This window comes from Terrapene carolina, unplaced genomic scaffold (genome assembly GCF_002925995.2).
Source record: "Terrapene carolina triunguis isolate 2854851 unplaced genomic scaffold, T_m_triunguis-2.0 Scaffold165, whole genome shotgun sequence".
Lineage (NCBI taxonomy): Eukaryota > Metazoa > Chordata > Testudines > Emydidae > Terrapene > Terrapene triunguis.
The window spans coordinates 656,104-667,485 of NW_020664516.1; the positions used below are offsets into that span (position 1 = coordinate 656,104).

The 11,382-nt window shown below is 57.0% G+C and overlaps 1 protein-coding gene across 1 annotated transcript in view; it reads right to left on the reverse strand.

Moving 5' to 3' along the window:
• Window positions 1-3,215: 3,215 nt before the first annotated feature.
• The window catches only part of LOC112103250 (enhancer of mRNA-decapping protein 4), a 56,649-nt gene continuing 48,482 nt past the window's right edge, over window positions 3,216-11,382 (reverse strand). The window contains exons 23-28 of the mRNA XM_026653818.2: window positions 10,206-10,321; window positions 8,547-8,712; window positions 7,363-7,549; window positions 6,213-6,432; window positions 5,288-5,451; window positions 3,216-3,815 (exon numbers count right to left, since the gene is read on the reverse strand). Coding sequence (XP_026509603.1) covers window positions 3,623-3,815; window positions 5,288-5,451; window positions 6,213-6,432; window positions 7,363-7,549; window positions 8,547-8,712; window positions 10,206-10,321 — 1,046 coding nt within the window. The 3' untranslated portion in view covers window positions 3,216-3,622. The remainder of the gene's footprint in view (window positions 3,816-5,287; window positions 5,452-6,212; window positions 6,433-7,362; window positions 7,550-8,546; window positions 8,713-10,205; window positions 10,322-11,382) is intronic.

Consider the following 11,382-nt stretch of genomic DNA (forward strand, 5'->3'; position numbering starts at 1 on the left):
CTTTTTCACTGATTTTTTTTTTTATAAAGAAACACAGTCAGCTAGTGAGCTTTCTCCAGCTAGCTCCTGGCACAGTTACCCACACAATTTAGGGCTCTTTCCTCCCCCTCGGGGTACAATGGCTCTCTAAAAGTTAACGGGACCTTGTCTCAATAAAGGAGCCTTTATCACACAGTAAATATTCTTAAAACATGTATTTATTAGCAATTGAGAATACACATGCCAAGCATCTAGTGCTCACCTCTCCCACTAAAGCAGACTGCTGTCTCCCAATGGGCAGTCAGGACTCCGGCTTCCACACAGTCTAGTCATGCAGGAGTTAAAAATCCTAGCAGCTTTGGTCTTGAGCTGTATCCCGGTGTAAAGGTCCAATGAGCTTGTTTCCTGACCCTCATTACATAGTTAAAATGAGGATTTTGCTTATCTATGTCATAACCAATTATTTGACTCAAAGCATAGCTATGCAAAACACTAAGCAATTATTTTCACTACACAAAGATGCACATGCCTAAGACCACCTACTCATTAGCTTTTGTTGATTTCAAAATTAGCAAAATCTTTTCAAGGTCTACTTATCTTTACGCTTCATTAGTGGGATACACTTGCAACAGCAAAACCTTTTGCTTTTTATTATCAAGAAGAAGCTGCAGACACTCAAGGCTCCCATTCTCGTGACTTCGTTAATCTCTATCTATCCCTGTTAGCAATGCTGCAGCTGCTACATTTCTATCTGTCTGCCTACATCAAGGCCAAATTCTCCTGACTGTGTAGTTTTTGTTTTCAATTTATGGTGGCTAAACGTAGAAGATGGCTGCAGGTTACGCTAAGGTGGCTGTGGGTCATGTCAAGTCCAGGCCTCTAGTTACAACTCAGGGAATTACAAGTTCAAACCCACCCTTCTTTCCCCTTCCTTGTTAGATGAATGGAATTTGCAAATGAAGCACAAGTTAAGAGGAACTCAGCAAAGAAGTTAGTTCATATCTGTACTGTGAGGGACCTCCAGTAGCAGGAATGCCAACAAAGCTCTTGGAGATGAGCTCAGTCCAACAGCTAACAATGCTCACTCTCTGTGGGGCTGCATGGGACGGGGTTTTAACAGGAGTCCCCAGAGCCCGTCCTGCCCTCTCTGCAGCCTGGAAGAGGATACCCCCACAGCAACGCTCACCCTTCAGAAAGAAAAGGACACTGACAAATTTAAGAGACTCCAACAAAGGAGGGCACAGCTGATAAAAGGATTAGAGGGTATCAGCTAGGAAGAGATTAAGGGGACAGACTGTGCAAACCATGCAGGGGAGGGGGGAGAGACCAGACCAGTCAGACTGGCGGTTATTGTAGGGACCTGAGCAGTAGTAACAGACTAACTCCAAGGCAGGCGACCTGGCTGGAAGGGGGCATGGGAGTCCCATTACCACAGCTGTTCAAGGCTGCTCTGGGTTTTGATCCTGCTGGCCCTTTCCAGGGCGGCTAGGTGACCTGGCCAGCCCATTCTGGCTCCGGGGATTGGAGTGACTAGGCCGCAGCTCTTCAGCTGGCTGTACACAGAACGCACGGGAGCCCAAGGTTTCCTGCACAGTATTTTAATCCTTAAAGCCTTTTTGATTTATTGAGCTGCAAGAACCCCCCGAGCAGCAGCCCCATCTAGGCTGCCCTGGAGCAGCTGGAAGGCTGTTGCCAGGCCTGCCCCAGCTGATTGCCACCCCCGCATTCCCCACAGCCGGCAGGAGTCTTCCACGTGGCAGAGATTTTCACTGCATGGGGGGATGGGGCAGCTGCCACTGCGCTCGCCTGCAGTGGGGCTGGCTCCATGTCTCCAGGCACAGCTTCAGGGTTCACATTGTGCACGAACTTCTCTTGCTTCCAATTCCTACAAAGCGTTGCAGGTTTCTGCCACGCAGCAACGCTCCCGTCAGCTTGACCAGGAAGAGCGGCAGCATCGAGGCTGGGTTTAGCGGCCACACGCTAGCCAAGCCGGGCTGGATTCTCCTCATGGAGCTGCAGAGCAACACTGTCAGATCGCTGTGTTCTGGCCGGCCAGAGCGAGCCAGGAGGCGTCCCACGCCTGCAGCTGGCTATGGGGTGCGTTCGGGCGGAGGCAGGGTGCAGGACACAGATGTTCACCCTCAGGTGGGTCATGAAATTATTACTCAGGCCTGGTCTACACTAAAAACTAGGTCGACCTAGCTATGTCACTCAGGGGTGTGAAAAATTCACACCCTGGAGCAGCTTAGTTAAACCGACCTATTCCCTAGTGTACACGCCACTCTATTGATGGAAGAATTCTCACTGACCTAGCTACTGCCTCTCGGGGAGGTGGATTAACTACACTGACGGGAGAGCCCTCCTCTCCCGCCCACTGGCACAGGTAGCGTCTACACTGAAACGCTGCAGCTCTGCTGCTTCAAGTGTAGACGAGCCCCAAGGCTGATGAACTGCTCTTCCGCGGCTGTAGGGGCCTGACGGAGACACAGCCCTGCCCCAGAGGGTGCTCCTGGACCCAGCCACTGCTCCTGAGCACAGGGCAGCATCAGAGGAGCCAAGCTCTAAATGACAGTGACGCAGCTGGTATCAGGCACGTCACAGACCGCAATCAATGGGCCGCCTCCTTGGAGCAAGATCTTGTCCCCATTGCACCAGTGGCTTTGATCAGGCAGGTCAAAGCTAGTTGAACAGCAAGTTGGAGGCAGAGCCAGGAAGAGAACCCAGGAGTCCTGACCCCCGTTCCCACACTGCAGCCACTAGATCCCACTGCCTCCCAAGACTCCAGCTGCAGCTCTCCTTAAGAGTCCCTCCCCCCAACGGGAGCAGCTGTCCCGAGACGCCGTGCAAAGGGACGAGAACAGAGGCAGCGCCAGCAGCTCGGTTTTTCTCCAAAAGTTGTTTATTGAACGTTTCTTAATGTTATCCAAAAAAGAAAGATTCAAATTTTAGATAAAAAGAAAAAAAAAAAAACGTGTGTAAAATCTGAACTGAAGAAAAGGTCTGATCCATGGACATGTTCCAGCACACAGGAGGGGCTCACAACATGATACTCCCTGACCAACCTGCCCCGCTTGGCTCGCCCTTCAGAACCGATGCAGATGTGCACACACTGCCCCCTGCTGGTGCCTGACCCGCCCTGCATGGGGGACTAGCCAGGCTTCTTGCTGCTAGGCCAGTGCCACTGTGGGAACCAAGGGGCTAACAGAAACCATTTCCCCCCATCTGGCTGGGAAGGATTCTGTGGGCTCCTGGACTTCAGCCTGGGGCCCCCTCCCGGGAGTGAGGAATGCGTGCCCAGCTCACAGCCCCATCCCCGCTCCCCTCTCCTCCACTCCTGGGAGCAAACGCCCAACTCAAGGGGGAAGCAATGGAATGGCCGTGCTGCCGTGTGACAGGTGGTGGTGACTCAGGGACGGACGGGGGTGGGTGCCGAGAGGCCCAGCGCTCCCAGAAGAGGCTGTTTAAGAAAAGAAGCCAAGTGAGCGTGGAGTGATTATTTGGGGCTATACACAGCTGGCGTTAGCCTTAGCGACACCACACATTTACCTGGCAAGAGCTCTTAACACAAGCCACACGGGGTTAGTAACTACTGGCTCTGCAGGGCAGGCTCCCGTGCAGCAACCCGCAGGGCAGCCGGGCGCCGTTAGGTCATGCTGGGGGTGACCAGGCCCTGAAGCATGATCATGAGGCGGCGGGCCGGCTTGCTCAGGGTGTTGTGGGGCTCCGCCTGCAGGAACTGGAAGAGCTTCTGCCGCACCTGGTTCATGACCGACCCCATGTGGTCTCGGGTGATGGGGTCACTGTGGTCCAGGTGCATCACGGCCTCCTCCAGGTAGCTGAGGGGAGAAAGGAAAGCCCAAGGTTATCTCTCCACTTAGTGTGCAGCCCCAGCCAGGGAATGTGCAGGCGCCTCCTGTCTCACCTGCCCCGGCTCAGGTAGCTAGCTCCTGATTTGCCTCTTAGCAAGGAGTCCGAGGCTGCCCCCCCACTTCAGCACATGGGGCAGCCTGCAGACAGCTCCCAGCGTGCCATGTGCAGCATGGTCGCTCGGACTCACGGGCTAGAACTCTGCCTGGGCTGAACTTTGTGCCGGGTCTATAAAGCACAAGGGGTTTCTTCAGTGGTGGTTTTCACTGCATGAAGCAGAATGAGAGATTTATTTGGCACTGGGGCAACATGTGACCTACCAGTTCTCAAGCCCCAAAAAATAGGCAGCAGGATGATCATCAAATCTGAGCATATGGCAGGAAATCACCTTGACCCAGACAGCAATTTAATGTGTCCTTCCATAGAGCCAACTTAGGACTGTTGGGGGAATCAAAGGCTAGATCTCCCTTTTCAAAGTCCCTCTATCGAGTCCTAGGGGAATTTGCCTTTCCAGGCTTCCAGACAGTTCTGTTGTCCTTCTCAAGCTCTTTTATTTCAGAGGCCATGTGCACTGCTGCTCTGCAATCATGGAATCAGCTCCTCTCTGCTCCAGGATCTCTGCTGTCCTAGTAGAGAGCTGCGTCTCCTGCCCTCATGGCTGTGAGGGAAACCTTCACCCTGTGCAGCCTAAGAGCCAGTTCCCACCCCTGAGAGTCACTGCTTCAGGCTAAGTGGGACGTTGACTCTGAAACCTAAAGATGTCAGTTTTACACGAAAGTGTTAACGACTTCACTGCGGAGCACTTTAGTAAAAACACCCACAGTCCCAAACTGCTATCTACCAACCCTCCCTCCAACAACTTCCGCCAGGCACCATCGGCACATGGAAATTAAAGCTCACGGGGCAGCGTAAAGTTATATTAACTATCAAATCAGCCCAGATGAACTGCGCTGGCTGTCCTGTTCATTAGTGGATTCAGTTCAACAGACACCTCCACATTTTCATATCTCTGAACCTCCAGTGAAGTGCCCCAGAATCCAGGAGCCTGGCCTGGAGACTGCCAAGCCGGGGCTAAGCCCATTGTCCCATGGGGTGACCAGAACGGAGCACAGGACTCCAGGGGAGGGCACATCACTGGCTTAGAGCCACACTCAGCCAACAGCCCAGCTCAGCACTCAGGACAGTGGTGATGGAAGCTAAAGCAAACTCTATGGCTGAGTGGCCGTTATTTTTCACTGCATCCGTGCTCTGAGCAGAGCCTCTCACTGAGCCGTCCACAACGACGCTCTGGTCTTCTCCTGAGCTGAGAAGCCAGGAACACGCCTGAGGAGTTCGAGTTGTTCCTCAGAACGAGCATTGCCTGGTACGAGTCTACAACCGACACACGCTGGTATTGCTGTCGCTGGGGTGGGGCAGGGCGAAGCTCCGGAACGACACTCACTTCAGTTTCAGTTCGGTGCGGGTGCCCAGATCCGAGGAGAGCTGCTGAATGAGAGACAGGAGGACGGGCTGGGAGAGCGGACATGGGTGCTGTCCAAACACCTGCTGAGGATCCATCGTCTCACAGACGTACAGGACCAGGTTCAGATCAGCTGCCGTGAGAGCCTACGGGAGACATGTATTTAGAGATGTTGGGGTGGAGGGGGACTGAGGAGCACTACAATGGAGGGAGGAGGCCCTGCTGGGGCACAGCTGAACACCAGCCTTCCTGCCCAGAGGTCTCAGCTCACTCAACGCACCAGCTGAAAGGCGCTTGGGGGGACGCACCACGCATGGCAAGGACAGCTGTCTCCACTCAGGAGCCCCAGGACTGGAGCAGCGGATTGAGACTGCAGGCCTCAGCACAGCTGCGTGGGGAGCTCGCTCGGTGCACTGCCTCCACCGTCCATGCATGTAGCCCCTTCGCTCCCAGGAACACCATGAGCATGGCCTGCATTCGTTCAGAGCGCGGGGCGGGGGAAACCAGGGTAGGATGGTGCTCAGATCCCACCTGGGACCAGGAGAGGAATCTATACACTACAGTTCTGCGCCCCCTGCTGGCTCAGTGGCAGAGTAACAGTGCCCGGCACTTACAGATGTTGGTCTACAGGGGTCAAGCACATCCGTTACTTTAATACACAGCACTACAAGGCTTTCTATGGTCAAGGGCTTCACAGTTAACCCTTCACCTGCCCCACCCCAGCGCCGTCAGAATGGGAAGCACCGGCTCCACAATGCTGCAGTGGCCAGAGCTGCCGACCCCCTTGGCAAAGCCTGGCTCCTGAGGACCTACAGCAGAACAAGGGGGCCTCTCCTCCCTTGGGCAGAGCCAGGGGACACGTCTTGGTGCCTCTGGGAGGATCAGGCCTACGTGGCGGCCTGCGTACCTGCTGGAAAGCCTGGTTGAGGCGGCCCTGCTGCAGCAGCTGCAGGACGTGAGTCTGCTGAGACTGGAAGTCCAGGTGAGCAGAGGGGATGGGCGTGCCTGCTGCGGAGCGCATGGCCTGCACGATGCTCGAGGTGACGGCCGCTTGCTGCTCCTTCATGGCCAGGCTCACCTCGCCCTTGATGACCCTCTGCACCTGGGTCAGAATAGAGTCCTGCATGCTAGAAACAGAGGGAGGCGTGAGAACAGGACGGAGCTGCCAGGGATTTCGCTGCTCTCGCACTGGTCAAGCAGGGCTCCAGCTATTAGCATAGGCACTTTTCACGGTTTACATTTGCATGAGCCCCAAGGGTTAACATGAAGTGCTTTGGTGCCCAGGCACAGACACTAAGTACCTGGAATTCGGCAGAGCCCCTGCACAGGCACCCTGGGGCTAGGAATCTGCAGAAGAGGCATTTGTTAACGATCAGATGTTTGAACCTCTGAATGCATCTGGTGCTGGTGAAAGGCCGTAGAGATCCACAAGTCTCCACTCAAGCCGTGACAGGGGAGAGTTAGTGCCAATGCAGAGGGTGCTCTCTGAGATGTGGACACCTGTCTGCCGGGACACGGGCCCCAGCTCATAATGGGCATAAAGGGCCAAACTCTGGCCAGCTGCAGCCATGTCTGACCAGCGGAGACTTCCCAGTGGGACAGGAGAATCCGCTCTCGGGCAAGGTACATGCTGGGCTGGCTGGAAACACGCAGGGACGCTCCCTCCAGGCCTTTCAACAGCGAGTGTCGAGGATCAGCTCCCCCAGCTGCAAGTTTGTTTCACTGCTGGGGTCCCCCTAGATGCCAAGGCATGCGCTGCTGCAGAACAGGCGGGAGAGTGAGGAATTCCCCCAGGTTGGCTGAGGACATGGCGCATCAGGGAGACGCTGCGAAGAGCAGCGACAAATCAGAGTCCTTATGGAAGGGAGTGGCTGTGCCCATGGTGTGCCCGGGGCAGCGTGTGCGTGCCAGGGACCAAGCCTCCATTTAGAACGAAGAGGCAGCTGCATGTTACAGAGAGAGCCACAAGCCGGGTCTTTGGCACCCCCCCCGCTGCCCTTGCCCGTCCCTCCTGCACATCCAATCCAGCGGGACCCCAGACCCAACGCCCGACTTACTTGCCCACAATGACGTGCAGCTGATGCTGCACTTCGGTGTGCACGCTGGTGGTGATGCTGGAGGCTAGCTGCTCTGTGCTGCTCTGGAAGGTGCTGATCAGCTGCCGGAGCTGGCCCAGCAAGGAGTCTCGAGCCTCCTGCTCTCGCGCCTTCTTGTTCTTCATGTGAGTCTCCAGCTGCTGGATATCTGCAACAGCCAGGCGGTCCCTCAGAGGGCTGCCCATCACCATGCCACCCCCAGCAGAGCCCAGCCACTGGGGGGCTACCAAACCCTGCGTGTGATCTGTGAAGGCCGGGCTCCTCCCCATCAGGCGCAAAGGGCCGTGTGCCTGGCAGAACAGCGAACCCGACAGGTTCTGAGTGGCTGGGCTTTGCTGGGCTGTTCCGGTGGGGCGGGGCAGGGCAGGGTGTATACTACAGCCCAATAAGGCCACAGGACAGGCACTTGGGACATTTCCTAGGCTGGAGCCAGGAGCGGGGAGGCCTGCAGAGATCAAAGGGGCTATTTCGTGACTGATTTTGTGGTTCAGAAGATGGTCTGATCAAAGGCAATGGGGATGCAGGGTCTGCAAAGGAGCAGCAGCCTTTGAGAGCTCGCAAGGGAAGGGAGGGGCCTGCCGGCCTGGGGAACGTGTCGCTGGGCGAATGGCTGGAGTCAAGCAGTGCCTGTGGGCTGGGGTCGGAGGAGCAGGTTGCCCGACAGCACGCTGGGGAGCAAGCTCAGGGCTCGGCTCACTGGGGGGTGCAGACAGGCAGGGACGAGAGCCCCTTGTGCAGCACTGCACAGTCCCTCCCAGCCATCCTGGGGTGCCCAGGGGAGCTCACTTCCTCCGGCAGCATCCCAGGTTGGCCACTGACAGACAGGGTCCAGCGTGGACACGGTCCTGCCCTGCAGCTGAGCAAGAGAAATGGCTGGTACAGTGGGGCTATCTTGCCAGCAGAACTAGAGACACGGCCCAGCAGTCTGAGAACGGGACTGGGAGCCAGGAGCACCCCAGATCTAATCTGAGCTCTTAATGTCCTCTCCAAGCTCCCCTCACCCCTTCCTGTTTCCCCATCTGTAGCAGCGGGATTACACTTCCCTTCCTCATGGAGCGGCCGTGAGGAGCAGTGATTCTCCGTGAAGCTCTCGGGCAAGGAACCGCGCTACATGAGGGCAGATCTCGGTTTCCAACAGGACTCACATTCCTGCGTCCCCTGCTTGAAGGTGTCGTTGATTTGCTGGAACATGGACTGGCAGCTCTTCTCAAACGCCGGCAACACAACGCTCTGGAACGCCTCCCTGTACGCCGACTGGATGGGCCCCTGCAGAGCGTCCGCCGCTGCCCTCGCAATGGCATCTGTCAGGTTCTTGCAAGAACACACGGGACCCCGAGTTTAGCATTTTCCTGCTGCACGCCTCGGATGGAGGCACTTTGTCTCCCCCGGCCCATCTGCAAGCCCCTGGGCAAGCCAGAAGCAGTTAACCCCCCTTCCATTTGCCCTGGGCCACGAGACCACCAAGCCTAAGCGTTGACACTACGATCTGATGGCTGGGGGACCTGAACGAGTGCGCCCGAAGGAACATCCAGGAGCAAAGAGGAGCAATCACAGCAGTGATCTTCCGCCCAAAGCAGAGCGAGCCTGGACACGGCAACCCCACGGGAGGGAAATCGCTGCCCATCTGGAGAGCGACGGGAGCGCGAGCACTGAGCAGCAGGAACTCGGACTCTGGGAATTCACTCTGGTTAGCTTAGACCAGGGGTTCTCACGCGACTGCCCTGCCCTGTCATTGCACCGCGACCCCTTCCGACAACAAAATTACTACATGGCCCTGGGGCAGAGGGGGCCGGAGCCCAAGCCCCAGGTCTCAGCAAGTCTAATACTGGCCCTGGCCCGACCCACAGCTTGAGAACTGCTGGCTCAGACCAACACAGTCTGAGAGAAAGCAGCTGGATGGCCATAAATCAAAGATCATGGCAGTGTGTGAACTTTGATGGGGCGGGGGGGGGGGTTAATGAATAAAATGGCACTGTGCCAAGTCTTGGGGGACCCCAGGAGGTGGGATTAGTTCCCAATTTAACATCTTCATTAGTGATTAGTATGAAGGGGCGTCGCGAGCTCGTCAGACACTCTGGAGGCGGCTGCAAACACTCGTGAGCAGAGAGGAATTACGCGTACAGGGCTCTAATTCAACACACGGGCAGGAAACAACAGGAGATTCCACTTGGGAAAATGCAGCTAAACCGCACTGGGAAAAACACCCCCAGACACTCATGTGACGAGGGACAGAGCAGCTGCCCCTGGCCCCGGATCACCACCACTTGCCACCCGGCTAGATCTGAGCGATGGGACGGAGAGACAACGCGAAGTGTCAAACACCGTTCTCCCATCCGGCTGCCTGTTGTCCTGCTCACGCTGAGAGGCAGCCCTGGTGCCCATCACCTGCACATGCCAACGGCTCCCACTGGCCTTGGGGTGAAGTGCAGGAACAGACTTGCCGACCCAGGCTGGCTGCACTGGGGCTGTTCCCGACACTGAGGCACAGCTTCTGGGCCTGAGCCTGTTTTCAGCTCCCGGGGGAGGCGAAGGCACTTTCGGGAATGATCGCTGGCCATGGGTTCAAACACGCAGTGCCCTCCTGGACAAGGAAACTAGGCAGAGCAAGGCCTAAGGAGCGGAGCAGAGACTGGGGGGAGCTGGTGCCTGGCTCCACAACAATCCTGACAAGGGGTCTCATCTGCCTATGCTTGCAGCTAAACTGTGTTCAGCCCCCGCTGAGGGCAGGTAATGTGTCAGCTGTGGGTGGCTCACCCCAGAAGGGGAACGCAGGATGGCCAGGCGGTTGTTGGTCTGGGCCTTACCTTTGATTTCACTAGCTTGGTGACGTTTTCCTTCAATGTCCCCTCGACGGCCGTGAGCTTGGCGGCAATCGTATTGCTCAGCTGGCTAGTGACAGGGTCCAGGCTCTTGGAAATGCCTGGGCAGGACACAAAGGAAAAGGTGACCCAGGTTCACCCAAGTGCTTTGGCTTTTCCCTTGCTGGGAGGGGGCCATGGCACCCAGTATCACCTCAGGCCTGGTCTACACATAAAACCTCATTGTCCTCAGGGGTGTGAAAAATCCACCCTCGAGCACCGCAGCTCTGCCGACCTACCGCCTGCTGTCTAGGTGGCTAGGTCAGGGGTGGACAAACGTTTTGGTCCGAGGGCCACATCTGGGTATGGAAATTGTATGGCGCGCCATGAATGCTCACAAAATTAGGGGTTGGAGGGTGGGAGGGCTCCGGCTGGGGGTGCGGGCTCTGGAGTGGGACTGGGGATGAGGTGTTGGGGGTGCAGGTGGGTGCTCCAGGCTGGGACCGAGGGGTTCAGAGGGCAGGAGGGGGATCAGGGCAGGGGCAGGGGGTTGGAGCATGGGGAGGGGTTCAGGGGGGCAGGCTCCAGACGGCACTTACCTCAAGCAGCTCCCAGAAACAGCGGCATGTCCCCCATCCAGCTCCTACACGGAGGCGCAGCCAGGCAGTTCTGTGCACTGCCCTGTCTCCGGGCACCACCCCTGCAGCTCCCATTGGCTGCGGTTTCCAGCCAATGGGAGCTGCGTGGGCAGCGCTTGGGGCGGGGGCAGCGTGCAGAGCCCTCTGTCTGCCCCTACGCATAGGAGCCGGAGGGGGGGAATATATCCCTGCTTCCGGGAGCTGTGCGGAGTGGGGCAAGACCACAACCCCACTCCCTGGCTGGAGCACCAGAGCGGGGCAAGCCCCGTACCCCACTTCCTGGCGGGGAGCTCGAGGGCCGGGTTAAAACGTCTGGAGGGCCGGTTGTGGCCCCTGGGCCGTAGTTTGTCCACCACTGGGCTATGTCAATGGACGAATGCTTCTGTCAGCCTAGCTACCATCGCTTGGGGAGACAGAGTTCCTACGGCAACGGAAAAACCCTTCCTCGCTCTACTTTACGCCCGGCATGTAGATGGGGCTCAAGACCCCTTCCAGGGCAGCACATCCCTCCCCCAGGAGCTCCTGCGAGCCCGTCACAGCTCCCC